The sequence below is a fragment of the Oryx dammah genome, unplaced genomic scaffold, assembly GCF_014754425.2.
Source record: "Oryx dammah isolate SB20612 unplaced genomic scaffold, SCBI_Odam_1.1 HiC_scaffold_2, whole genome shotgun sequence".
Classification (NCBI taxonomy): Eukaryota; Metazoa; Chordata; class Mammalia; order Artiodactyla; family Bovidae; genus Oryx; species Oryx dammah.
The window spans coordinates 100,106,935-100,121,438 of NW_024070186.1; the positions used below are offsets into that span (position 1 = coordinate 100,106,935).

Here is a 14,504-nt window from a genome sequence, read left to right on the forward strand (position 1 = left end):
GTTGCTATTTCCTACTCCAGGAGATCTTCCCAACACAGGGGTCAAACCTGTGTCTCTTTCATCTCTTGTATCAGCAAGCAGATTCTTTACCACTGAGCCACCTGGGAAGCCCGAAGTCCATAAAAAAGATAAATAAATAATGCCCAAAGAGAAATATTATATAGGTTCCTCTCCCCTCTTTGATTTATTTCCTAAGGACAAGTTCCCATCAGTGAGATGACTGAGTCGGTGGGTATGAAAGATGTTTGGAGGTTTTCAGTGCACAATTTAAATGCTTTTTAAAAGGCACATGCACATTTACCTGTGGCAAAGGGCCCAGGAGCTAAATTCAGAGTCCTGAACCTGTGGTACCCAGGGGCTCCACTTCTCTTTGCTTCAGCCACGTTCTTTGCCACTTAAGGCCATACTCATCTTTGTTTTGACCACTAACAAGCAGTGTATTTCCTTTTTAGACCCTGTCAATACCTGCTAAAGCAGCATCAACAGACCCTGCTGCTACTTGGTCACATGGCAAGTAACAAACTATTTCTGCGCCTCACGTTGAGCTTCCTTTTTTTCCTTTTTCTAGTGATATGCACATTCTAGCGAGTTCTCTCTTCCCCAGATCTACTCATGGTTTGCTTTTTCTTCTCCACTTTATTCAGATGTCACTTTCCTCAGGAAGGCCTTCCAAGACCACCCTATTTAGAAGGGCACTGCCTCTCACTCTTGGTTCTCGCTGTCTCCCTTCTCTGCTTTGTTTTCTCCATATCATTTTTCATTATTTGTCTGTCTCTCGTCCACCCGATTGTGGAACTTAGCTTACAGGTATCCCCAGCAACCACAACAATGCTTTAAACATGGTCGATACCTTGTAAATGTTTGTTAATACGATCATAAACAAAGCACACAGTGGTTGTTCAGTATATGTCTTGGATAAATGAGTGAGGCCTGGAGGACTCCAGGGGACTCACATTTCACTTACAGTGTTTGGCATCTTTCCCACTGGAGGTCCAGGAGTAATTGAAGCCTTGGGTAGGCACATCGGAATTACTGGCTGAAAGACAAAAATTTCAGAATTCTATTTTCTGATAAAGTTGTAATTTAATTTTACTTTGATGTGCTGAATTTTTAGTCTGTATGACTTTGGGGAAGTCTGAAATTGAAAATATGCTTCCTGACACAGAGAACACTAGCTGGCTTGTGTTAAGCTAAAGTCTGAAGTTTATTTTAATGCCCAAAGAAAGCAGATATTTTCTTTTTTTTTCTCTTCTTGTCACCAAGTCAGATCACTGGGAGTACTCTCAAAATTACTTTAATATTACTCTAAAAATCCCATGACAAATGACAGGTACAATAGAATAACAAGTCACCAATCGATATTTTTAAGATTATAGTAATTGACACATCAATATATAGTCGCGGGATTACAATTTGCCACAGAGTAACTCAAAACCAAAATATCAAATAAAATGAAAAATACAGTTTTTCCCCAAACCTTAATAATATTATAGCTGCAATAAAACTTGTGGTTGTATTGTCTCTTTGGAGTCACATGAGGAGTCTTGCTACTCACTTTGAACACTTGGAGGGGTGACGTTTGAAGTTGATGTGCTCACATCTACATGGGCTGTTGATGATGGAGTTCGATAACCTATTTTGAAAACAAAATTTCCAAACTGTCATAAGAATTTACTTTCATATGTTTAAATGTGCCACTATAGTTAACAACAGAGAAGGCAGTGGCACCCCACTCCAGTGCTCTTGCCTGGAAAATCCCATGAACGGAGGAGCCTGTAGGCTGCAGTCCATGGGGTCGCTAAGAGTTGGACACGACTGAGCGACTTCCCTTTCACTTTTCACTTTCATGCATTGGAGAAGGAAATGGTGACCCACTCCAGTGTTCTTGCCTGGAGAATCCCAGGGACAGGGGAGCCTGGTGGGCTGCCGTCTACGGGGTCGCACAGAGTCGGACACGACTGAAGCAACTTAGCAGCAGCAGCAGCAGCATACTTAACAAAGGTGACATATAGAACATGGAGTATTGGATTTGGAAAGAATCTTAGTGCATACATAGTCTGATGGCTTCATTTTATAAATTATAAAACAGAGTCCAAAAGTTCTATGCTTGTGGTTGCACACCCAATCTCAACATTATTTATTTTACATTAACCCAGTTCTCCTTAGTGCAAGTGTATTACATTCACACTTTCAAAATATATTATTTTAGTGTCTACTATGTGACACTCCATGATTCAACATGCAGTTTGAACAATGAAGACAAGATCTTCACCCTTATGGAATTTAACTTGTAGTGAATTTTCACAATTATATATAATATTTTCACATATGAAATATGGTTTAACATTTACTTTAATTCTTAGCTTTCTAAATCATCTTCATCTTCATAAGCCATAATTTCCCATTTTCCTCCTTCTTCCTTTCCCCCCAAAATGAAAGACTAATTCATATTCATTTGAAAATACCTCTAGAGATAAAGCAAGATAGATTGAAATACAAAAATACTCAACTATAGCCACTGATTTGGAAAACTCAGCAGTGGCCACAGGACTGGAAAAGGTCAGTTTACATTCCAATCCCAAAGAAAGGCAATGCCAAAGAATGCTCAAACTACCACACAATTGCACTCATCTCACATGCTAGTAAAGTAATGCTCAAAATTCTCCAAGCCAGGCTTCAGCAATACGAGAACCGTGAACTTCCTGATGTTCAAGCTGGTTTTAGAAAAGGCAGAGGAACCAGAGATCAAATTGCCAACATCCGCTGGATCATGGAAAAAGCAAGAGAGTTCCAGAAAAACATCTATTTCTGCTTTATTGACTATGCCAAAGCCTTTGACTATGTGGTTCACAATAAACTGTGGAAAATTCTGAGAGAGATGGGAATACCAGACCACCCGACCTGCCTCTTGAGAAATCTGTATGCAGGCCAGGAAGCAACAGTTAGAACTGGACATGGAATAACAGACTGGTTCCAAATAGGAAAAGGAGTACGTCAAGGCTGTATATTGTCACCCTGCTTATTTAAATTATATGCAGAGTACATCATGAGAAACACTGGACTGGAAGAAACACAAGCTGGAATCAAGATTGCCGGGAGAAATATCAATCACCTCAGATATGCAGATGACACCACCCTTATGGCAGAAAGTGAAGAGGAACTAAAAAGCCTCTTGATGAAAGTGAAAGAAGAGAGTGAAAAAGTTGGCTTAAAGCTCAACATTCAGAAAACGAAGATCATGGCATTCGGTCCCATCATTCCATGGGAAATAGATAGAGAAACAGTGGAAACAGTGTCAGACTTTATTTTCTTAGGCTCCAAAATCACTGCAGATGGTGACTGCAGCCATGAAATTAAAAGATGCTTACTCCTTGCAAGAAAAGTTATGATCAACCTAGATAACATTACTTTGCCAACTAAGGTCCGTCTAGTCAAGGCTATGGTTTTTCCAGTGGTCATGTATGGATGTGAAAGTTGGACTGTGAAGAAGGCTGAGCACCAAAGAATTGATGCTTTTGAACTGTGGTGTTGGAGAAGACTCTTGAGAGTCCCTTGGACTGCAAGGAGATCCAATCAGTCCATTCTGAAGGAGATCAGCCCCGAGATTTCTTTGGAAGGAATGATGCTAAAGCTGAAACTCCAGTACTCTGGCCACCTCATGCGAAGAGTTGACTCATTGGAAAAGACTCTGATGCTGGGAGGGATTGGGGGCAGGAGGAGAAGGGGACGGCAGAGGATGAGATGGCTGGATGGCATCACTGACTTGATAGACATGAGTGAACTCCGGGTGTTGGTGATGGACAGGGAGGCCTGGCATGCTGCGATTCATGGGGTCACAAAGAGTCGGACACGACTGAGCAACTGAACTGAACTGAATAGCCACTGAAACATGTTATGTTTCTTGGGAAGACAAATGTTTAATAGATTTTATTTCTATGTATTTCTCCTTTGCTCCAAAATATGTTCATGGTGGCTTACATAAATATGCAAATGCAAGAAGATAAAAGCAGTGGATAGAAAGGGAAAATAAAGGTAGGAAAAATAAAATTAGATAAAGAATGTTGAGTGTTGTTAAAACCAAGCTGGGGATATTACATAATGTATTTCTCGATGTAATATTCTGTTAGATATAAACTGCACATTTGGTCAGAATGTTCTAGTAACAATGTTAAGAAATAAAGAGCATTTGTTACACCACTGATGAACATTATACAATAAAAAAGTCAATTTTTAAGAAAATTACCACTATTCTTTTTATTATGGTTAGAAAGAATTTTCTCCCTAGTTTCTATAAAAAGAGTACTGTAAAATGTGCACAATATTCTCAATAATATCTTTAAAGTATGGCAGCCAATATATTCTTTCACCCTCAAGCTTTAATTAGTAGTGAATAGCCTGGCAACTTTCCAGGTATCTCAGTTCCTGGAAAGGGCATACCTTAAATAGAAAACAAGGGTGACTGAATCTCTGAAAGAAGTATATATAAGATAAATAAATAAATTGGCATCGTGGCTTGTGTGTGTGTGTGTGTGTGTGTGTGTGTGAAGTCACTCCAGTCGTGCCTGACTCTGTGCAACCTATGGACTGTAGCCCGTCAGGCTCCTCGGTCTATGGGATTCTCCAAGTAAGAATACTGGAGGTGGTTGTCATATCCTTCTCCAGGGGATCTTCCTGACTCAGGAATTGAACCTGCGTCTCCTATGTCTCCTACATTGACAGATGATTTCTTTACCATTAGCACCAGTTGTAGGTCACAGAAGGTGATCAACAAGCATCATTTTGCAACACAGCCTACCAATGAACACCAAAGACATACTATACCCCAGCTCCACGAATCAGTCAGACATGTTAGATGCTGCTTCAGATGATGCTATTTGAGGGAAAAAATGTGCAGCCAGCATCAGGATGGGCAGAAAAAGTCTTTTAAAGACAGGACATACACAGTTTCGTTTATTCAACAAATACTTGGCGAGTTCCCACTGTGTGCTAGCATTGAGGATAAAGTACAGAAAAGAGAATTTTTGCCCCTGCCCTCATGGAGTATATAATTTAGTGAGAATAAATGTCACTGTGGCAGATTACTGGTTGAGCACCAAACCCAGTCCTCTTCTTTCTGGCACAGAGAAACTAGACTTCCCAGCCTCCTGTGCAGTTAGATGTGGTGGCCAAGTCCCAGGCAATGGACTGTGAGTAGGAGTGATGGCTATTGCTTCAAAGCTTGTCATATAAAAACATCCCACACATGGTCCTCCATGATCTTTCTTCATGTGCTATCCAGATGCTATGATGCTGAGTGATTTCGAAGTCAGCATTACATGTGACAAAGCTGGAAGCCTGGGGTGTCAAATAACTATGCAGAGCACTCAGCTACTAGCTTGGCCTTATATTGACTCTGTTAGGAAAAATACATTTATATCAAGTATAAATGAAGAAATGAAATTTAGGAATTTGTTGTTATCGCAGGTGGTTTCCTTTCCCTCATAAAGAGTGCACACAGAACTGCAGTGTAAGACGGGAAGTACTATGGTGGAGAAAAGACACGGTGCTGTGAGATTCCAGAGGAGGAACACATAACCAAGGCACAGGAGCTCAGGGAAGGTTTTCTGGAGGAAGTGACTTAACAACTAGGCTTGAAGAATGGCAAGAATTAGGAAGACACATCAGAGAAAGAGAGCAATCAAGGAGCAGAACGTTCAGTGTGGAAGACAACTGAGGTCTGGTGAGAATGTTGAAGGCACTCTGTGAGCAGTAAAGAGATGAGGATGAAGTAAGAAGTTACATCCTTAAAATTCCACAGAGGAATACTATCCAGCTGGTCCTTACAAGGTGCTATGCTCCAGGGAGAGTGACGGGTGGCCTGAACTATAGGGTGAAGGCTGTAGGGAAGAAAAGATGTGGGAATCTTTCAAGTGTGGGCCCAACAGGGTTGGTACATAGCTGAATGTAGGAAATAAATAAAAGAGAGAAGTCAGAATAACTCCCAGTTTTCCAGTTTGGGTAGGTGTTTGGATCAAGGTGTCGTTATCTGAGAAAATAAACAGAAAAAAATATCCTTGGAAGGCCCAGAGGTACAAAAATGAAATAAAATTTGGACAGATTGATTTTGACTGCATACAAGATATCAACTTCCAGCAGAGGGCTGGTCATATGAGTCTGAATCTTAGGAGTAAAATTAGGTTGCAAATGAATATTTGTGAGACATTCAGTGTGTAGACAGTAATTGGAGTAACTGAGAGCTCCAAGGAGGATGGGTCCTGGGAGAAGACAGAGCCTAGGATGGAATGATGGGGAAAACTTTCATGTGACATACTGGCAGGAGAAAAGGAGATTGAGAAGGAGGAGCCAGGGAGGCAGCAACAAAGTCAGGGGCTATGTTATTAGAGAGGCCAAGGTGACGGAGGGTTTCCAAGAGCAGGGCCAGTCAGCCCAACTCAGCAAATATTTGTGAGGGAAGGCTGTGTGCCAGATGTTGGGTCAGTGCAGTCAAATGCTGCCAAGAAAACAGATCTCCTTCTGGCTCTTAACTGCTAGGAAGCCATTGCATTAGACACATCATACTGCATCCAGAGTCTACAAGACAGTTTTGCAAATCATTTGGAGATTTGTAGTTTAGCTATTGAAAGCATCAATTCCAGAACCAGATATCATGAACTGAAGCCTGTCTTAGTTCAAAGTTAGATGTGTGATCTTGGTAGAATCTATTGACCTTTCTCTCTCTCTCAAATTCCTCACATGTAAAATAACAGTACTTTTCTAGAGGGTGAGTGTATAAAGTACTTAGAAGTATGCCTGGCATGAGGTAAGGGCTAAAAAGTAATCTTAGAAGCTATACAATAGCTCATCTGCAGTTTAGCTCAGGTGTTGAAAACAAGCATATCGTAACAATAGATGACTTGAATCTCCTGATGAGTTCTACCATTGCTCCCATTTCCCCAGTCCTTCTAGAAGAGGGCTGATGTGAGGTAACCAATCCTTCCTTCCCTAGGCTGGCTCCAGTCAAGAACTACATTCCAAAAGGCTGTACCAGAAAACGGCTACCTGTCCGGGGAGAAGAGAACGGCAGCCTACTGGGCACTAGTTCTATGATGGAGTAGTCATTTCTCCTGGCAAAGTCACCTGCAACGCTCCTCTTTCACCTCACTGAGCCTCTAGTGGTTCACATACCTGTGCAGTCATTGTAACTTCTACCTCATTGCCTTCCACCACTCATCAAGTGATAGGAAAAAAACACACCAAAAGGCTGCTTACAGGATACATGAAGTATTTGCAGAGTAAGCTCAGACTGTCTCAAACTGAGTATTGGGATCCCATTTCTGGACACATAGGGAACTGAGCACTGGCATTCACCCACTGGCCCATTCTGACAAGGTTGCTGGGGAGGTCAATCACTCTTCACTCCCCATGAGGCTTCTGCTGACTGTGCTCCACTGCACCTTCTAGTGGACTTATCAGGAGGTCTCTGCATGAAGAGCAGCTATGCGTCTCCTCCACAACTTGTTCAGTCACCTGAGTTGTGTGCGAATCTGTAACCTCACGGATGGCAGCACGTCAGGCTTTCCTGTCCATCACCAACTTCCAGAGCTTACTCAAAGTCATGTCCATTGACTCGGTGATGCTATCCAACCATATCATCCTCTGTCGTCCCCTTCTCCTCCTTCCTTCAATTTTCCCCAGCATCAGGGTCTTTTCAAATGAGTCAGCTCTTGGCATCAGGTGGCCAAAGTATTAGAGTTTCAGCTTCAGCATCAGTCCTTTCAATGAATAGTCAGGGTTCATTTCCTTTAGGACTGACTGGTTTGATCTCCTTGCAGTCCATGGGACTCTCAAGAGTTTCTCCAACAACACAGTTCAAAAGCATCAATTCTTTAGTACTCAGCTTTCTTTATGGTCCAACTCTCATATCCATATGTTGTGCCCAAGTCGTGAAATCTCCCAGTGACCACCAGGGAGCCGATATCTGATGCAAAAGCAAGAGAGTTTTTATTACCAAGCTCGAGCTGGGGCTCCCACCAATACCGATGCAGCGGCTATAGGGAGGAGCCCCGAGTTCTGGGTTACATTGCTTATATAGGGTATTCTCGCGTGAGAAATTTGAAAAACAGGAGTTTCCGAGTTGGGAGACATCTAATTGGTTACCTTCTGTGGAAGGGTTAGGTGTTGGTTTCTGATTGGTTTTTATTTTCTTGGGCTGGCCCCGGGTTTTGATTGGTTCCCATTACCTAGGTAGACTACGTTAAGTCAGGAGATTTTGGTCTGGGGTCTGATTGGCTCAAGGGTGGTGGGGTGAGGTCAGGGGATTTCCAAAGGCTCTTGGATTTTCAGAGGCTCTTTTCTTGGAACCTTACAAAATGGAGTTTTTCTGTTAACAAAATGGAGTAGCTTAGGTCCTTCACATACATGACTACTGTAAAGCCATAGCTGTGACTATGCAAAACTTTGTTGGCAAAGTGATGTCTCTACTTTTTAATACGCTGTCTAGGTTTGTCACAGCTTTTCTTCCAAGGAGCAAGCGTCTTTTAATTTCATGGCTCCACAACTGGTTCATTATGATTTCATGAACCTATGGATCAAAGAGTGAATTTGAATTTCTCTCTCATCAAGATGGCTTTATCTTTGTCCCTCTTTGCAGTAATTTCTTCAGTTATCTATTTTTAAAAATTTTATGTGATTATGTGTTTTCCTTGGTGGCTCAGTGATAAAGAATCTGCCTGCCAATGCAGGAGACCCGGGTTTAGGGAAGAGCCACTAGAGAAGGAAATGACAACCCGCTCCAGTATTCTTGCCTGGGAAATCCCATGGGCAGAGGAGCCTGGCGTGCTATAGTCCATAGGGTCACAAAAAGTCAGATGCAACTTAGAAACAGACTTTTTTTTTTTTTTCATAACCATACAAAACAAGGTAAAAAATACAGAGAAGTAAATAACTAGCTATAAGTAATCATTGGATACTGTGGAATACTGAAAGATACGATGTGCTTCTGCTCCTCCTAATCACTATAGGAAGAAAAGGTGAAAGAGGAAATGGGGAGGGGAAAGGAAAAACAAGAAAGACTATCCATGTTTTAGACAATTCTCAGAAGGATGAGAAAAGAATGATCCCTTTACCCTGGGACTCTGTTCCTTGCATGGGAGAATACATGGCTTTCGTTGTCAGTCAGCAGTCTCTTATCTCCCCTCCCAGGGACCAGCATTTTTTATTCATTCATGTATCCACTCTTCCTCCCTCCCTCATTCTCTTGCTCTCATTCTGAGAGCTGACCTTCACAGTATTCACCAAGTCACTTAGTAAGTGGAGGCAGAAAGAAATGGCTTAAACATTGGTGATACGATCATAATGTTAGGTAGGTAAAACAGGGAAAAGGAGTCCAAAATGGCGGTGGCTACAAGACAAGCAAGGGAAAAGCCCGCGAAAATAAAACAAAAAAAAGGTCTGAGGACCGGAGTGAGGACCTCAGGTAAAACAAACAACACTCCTGGCTGACCCAATTTACATAGGGCAGGCCCAGGGAGAGATAAACATATAAATAGAAGAGCCAAAGCCAGCTTTTTCTCTCTCCCGCGCTCTTCTCCTCATCTCTTTAGATCGACGTGCCTTCAAGCCTCGAAGATGGATTTTCCTGCTATCTTCTAGATAAAATAGAGCTGTAACACTGAGGTATAACACTGATTTGTCTAAGAGCTATAACATGGTCTATCCAAGACCTGAGAGCTGTGACACGCCGAGGGGGCTTTAATGTCCGTCACTCCAAGTCTTTGTTGTGACGAGACAAAGAATCGAAACACACACACTCGCGTGACACCTATGGTGCCGTGACTTGGATATAACCTGGCTGAAACAACCTCCCCGTGGAAGAGGCCAAGCACAGCCGGAGCCCAGCTCAACGAAGCTCCCGCGGTGGAGGCGGAACGCGAAGAAAATCCAGCGCAGGGGAAGGCCCATCGTGCCGGAAACCGGGACAGCGGAAAGCCCGCGCGGCCCACTCTCAGATCTCAGAAGACCTCCAGTTAAGGTAAGAGGTCCTCGCTCCTCTGGCTGGAGGGACATGCCTAACGAAATCTTAATCCCTTTACAATCTCTCATTCCTCATTTCCTTGAACCTCCCGCGAACAGGCAGGCGGCAGGGGGCACAACTGAGGGACCCTGGAGAGCCTACTTCTCAGCATCTCCCAAAGGCGCTATCTGCTGAGCCCCAGTAGCTCTTACACAAGCCGGTGGGGTTCTTCTGTCCTTTCTCTTCTGTGCCAAGGATCAGACCAAAGAAACGGTGAGCACCGGTCATATATTTAGCAAATTTTCCAGCGGGCTATGAAGGGGATTCCTTGGCACGTTTTTCCCACTGCTTTTTCCTCCTGTCCTTCAGCTCTCTCCGGGGTCTCAAGCCCGGCCAAAACTATTAAAGCTCAGACTCTGAGGTCTCATTACAAAAATTCATTGAGAGTCAAAGAGGTAGACTGGTTAAAATTCAAAAAAAAGTGCTGCACTTTACAGGGTACTGGCCGTGGAATGCGGCCTGGCTAGGTTTTGCGAGCAGGGTGAATTCATATGCTAACGAGTGAGGTCATCCCAGCTATTGGGGAACCACCCACTCCTTCATCTTTTTCACAGTGCCTTGGAGCTGTCCTGCCACCTCTGTGGGTGTGTCTGTTGGCTTCTAGATTGGGGATTAAGGTTTACTTGAATTTGACTTGTCATCTTGGACCCAATTGATTTTAATTGGTTTACATTATACCCTTGTGCTATGTCATTCTTTCAAAGGTTGTGCTCTGCCCCCTTCCCTCTTGTTTCATGCTCTTTTCCTGAGCCCCATCCAGACCCACAAGGTTGCCTTTACAATCTTCTGGAAATACAACCAGAAAATTGCTGGCCTCGGGAGGGAAATACTCTATAATATCCAACCCCCAATCCTACCCAGTACTGGTCATACTGGAGATCTTGGGGACACCCAACTCCAGTCCAGGGGTCCCAGGAGGTCATCACGCCTTGACCTGCCTAGGGACCTGGTCCTTGAAAGGTTGTCACGCCTCAGCCTGCCTGGGGATCTGCACCCTGATCCGGGGACGCCTGGCTCTCAGGTTGCAACAGTTCTGGGTAGGATAAGCTTCAAAAAGACTCACCTCTAAGGAAGTCCACCCATAAAAATAAAAAAAACATACACTCGCGTGACAATAACAATAGTAATGGTGATGAAGAAAAAGAACGAGGAAGCAATAATCAGAGAACCTTGTATTTTTTTGTGAGGGCTTCCTTTGTTGCTTAGCTGGTAAAGAATCCACCTGCAATCTGGGAGACCTGGGTTTGATCCCTGGGTTGGAAAGATCCCCTGGAGAAGGGAAAGGCTACCTACTCCAGTATTCTGGCCTGGAGAATTCCATGGATTGCATAGGCCATGGGGTTGCAAAGAGTCCAACACGACTGAGCGACTTTCACTTCTTTTTCATCACCATCATCTAGAAATCTCAGGCTAATAAGCAGCTGCCAGCCATCTCTGAAAATACTTCTTACTTACAATGAACAGACATTTTCTGATTGCCCACACTGGGTGCTGGCAGTGATTGGTAACATATGATTTAATTCTGGCAGGAGTCACTGGGTATGATAACTGGGAATTTCATTTGTATTAAAACGACTAATTAAATGTTCTTTTCTGGAGGTCAAAAAATAATGTGACATAAATCCTTGCTTACCGCAGATTACTGCAGGGGAAGAATTCATTCGATTCCATCTAACAAGTGTTCGTGGACCACTGAAAAGAGGAACACTGCCAAGGCATGCATGCTGCCTTGATCCTCGCTTCACTGTGTCTCTCGCCTGGTTTAGACAACAGCGCTATGCGTCCTCTCGTGAGCAGGCCTGTAGAGTTTGTTGAAGGCTGAATACATGGCAACACGCTTCTGGGAACAAAAGGATCAGTGGCACCTATCACTTGAAGGGGCCCAAGATCATCTCAGTCTTACTTATCTCCAGCTGAATTTTGTTCTGATCTTGGCCTAAGGATCTGTATCAAATTGCATAGGTTATGGAAAGAGTGACCCCTTTACTCTGGGACTTTGTCTATCATGCAGAAGTCAGAGCTGAAGCCATCCAGAGATGGCTTTACACAACGGTTCAAGGTTAAGGCCCCTTGGCCCCATGACCCAACTTTAACAAGCTCAGCATTGGTATCTCTTTCTATTCCCTGTCCATGTTCTTTCATTTACTCACCCAGAATTTGGGAGCCTCTGTTTTCCAGGCATTTTGCTCAGCACTGGGGACACAATGATCAGTTTCTTTGGAGTTTAGGTTTACAGAGGATACGGCTATTAACCAGAGACTCACATAAATCGATCCAAATATGAGAACACTGAAGGAGGGAAGGACTTGTCAGAGTTCAGGAAGGCTGCCCTAGGAATGTAGAGGGAGAATGGATGCAGGGGAAGAGCTGTGGGAGCTTTCAGGCCAAGGACACAGCGAGTGCAAAGACCCTGCGATGGTCTCACGTGCAGTGGTTTAGTAATAGCAATGGGTGGTGCCTTTCTGTTCCAAGGGTGGGCCTTTACAAGCCTTCAGTGTTTGTTCTGTGTGTCGAACTGAACTGAGTGTTGTTACCATGCACACTCATGGCCTCAGCATCAGTAGGACAGTGATCAAACTGGCACATTGGTGGTGGCCAGCATTGCTTGTTTTTCAGTTTTTTCTTTTAACTTTAACTCTGTTTCTGAAAGCAATCGCTTCCTAGAGCCTGATCTGGAGATTCTGTAACTTTAAGGGGACATGTGTATCTGATAATCTCTTGACATCAACTACAGCATTTTAAAAGACTTGTCTTCATACTTCTTTCAGTCAAATCTTAATAAAAGATTCGTATTATATAGTCTGGCATGTGAATAAGTCATACTTGCTTTTTGTCTTTTCTGTTTCAAGGTTCTGTTTGCACTCACAACATGGCAAATCCTCTTCAACATTCAATAGCTGGCCTTATACTATGACATACTTTGTAGGTAAGTAATACAGCAAGTATTACCCCCATGACGGACAGTTATTTGCTTTGTTTAGATAGCTAGATATTGTTTGCTGGTTGTTTATTTTTTCTTCCGTTTGAATATTTACTGTTATTTAACCTTGTACATGTCCAGAGATACATAACCATGATCCTTGGTTTCTAGGAAAGAAGGGGTTTAGAAGAAAACATCGCTTTATAGAAATAGGTCTTGCTATGTTAATTCATGAACTGCCATGAGGTTAGATGAGATTTGAAACCTTTTGAAGCCCATTTCTATTAAAACTTAAAATGTTTTTTCACTGAGGTTAAAAATTACCCTTTATGTTATCACTAGAAATTCAATTAGGTTGGAAGTCATCTCTAGTCAGTTCTGGGTTGAATGGAGGAGACAGAACATGTTCTGTAAGAGCCAATTTGGTTGGCTTTTTGTGACATTAGAAAGCAAAACCCAGCCTCTTAACCTGGACTCTAGCCATCTTCCCAGTGACTGTCCCTCTCACTGCCAGAGAGGTAAGGGCAGGGAAATGCTAGAGGCCTTATGGTGAATTAGTTTGGGAAAAGTCTGAAATATTTTCCAAGCAATTTAAATTAATTATTTAACATGGGTGACTATGTGCCATATAAAAGACAGGTGAGCAGTTGTGATGTGAGGTAAGTGGAGGATAAAGGATTAAATGGCAATCATTACAACAAAAAGGAATATTGATTTGGTCATTGCTTTCTTCAAGGAATTGAAAAATACAAGTAAAGGTGTTGATTTATTTTAAGATTAATTTTGCTTACTGAACTCGTCTTATGATCACAGTATCCTTCTTGGCCTGGAATGTGTAAGCCTTAGCTTTAGACTTGCTCTTTATGCATTTCCACATTTCATACTCTTAGTAACTATGTGATAATATGACTTTGTTTTTTAATATACGGAAACAGTATTAGAGAAGTGAAATAACTTTCCCTGGGTTACAGAGCTAGTAGGTGGCAGAGATAAGAATTGAACCCAAGCCTGTCTGACACCAAAGATCACATTCATTCCTTTCTGGTGGCTTTATAGTGCAGAGATCCTTGTTGCAGCTCGCGTTATCAGAACCAGGGCTTAGTCATGGACGTGTTTGGTCATGGTCCCTAATACACAACCACCCAGAATGGAAACCTCTGTAGCCTCAGCTTCTCTCCTCTCTCTCATCATCACTTCTTAGTTTCCTGTCATAAGACTACTCCGTTTTCAGGTCCTGACCAAGTCCTTTTCCTTTAGAGAGCCTTCTTCCCTTTCTAAAACCCTTCCTTTGTTAATCACTTTCTCCTTCACACTTTAGAAAATACCCTTAACTCCCCCTTCCCCCCAGTCTTTATTGAGTTACCAATACTTACTGATGACCATGCATTATCATTGTTCAAGGTGATGGAGATTTATCAGAGACAAATCAGACCCAAAAATCTAGTCATGGGATTTGCTTTCTTGTGGGGAAAAGCCAGACAAGTAAATTATATAAGATGTGAAAAGACACTCAGGAGAAAAATAAAACAGGGA

The 14,504-nt window shown here is 42.6% G+C and overlaps 1 protein-coding gene across 2 annotated transcripts in view; it reads right to left on the minus strand.

Annotated features, from left to right (window-relative positions):
* The window catches only part of CD96 (CD96 molecule), a 100,907-nt gene that overhangs the window by 15,501 nt on the left and 70,902 nt on the right, over positions 1 to 14,504 (minus strand). The window contains exons 9-10 of one of the 2 annotated variants that reach the window (XM_040224875.1): positions 1,556 to 1,633; positions 965 to 1,036 (exon numbers count right to left, since the gene is read on the minus strand). In XM_040224875.1, the coding sequence (XP_040080809.1) occupies positions 965 to 1,036; positions 1,556 to 1,633 (150 nt within the window). Of the gene's footprint in view, positions 1 to 964; positions 1,037 to 1,555; positions 1,634 to 12,816; positions 13,139 to 14,504 lie in introns of those variants that run through there. The other variant, XM_040224882.1, reaches the window with a different exon arrangement.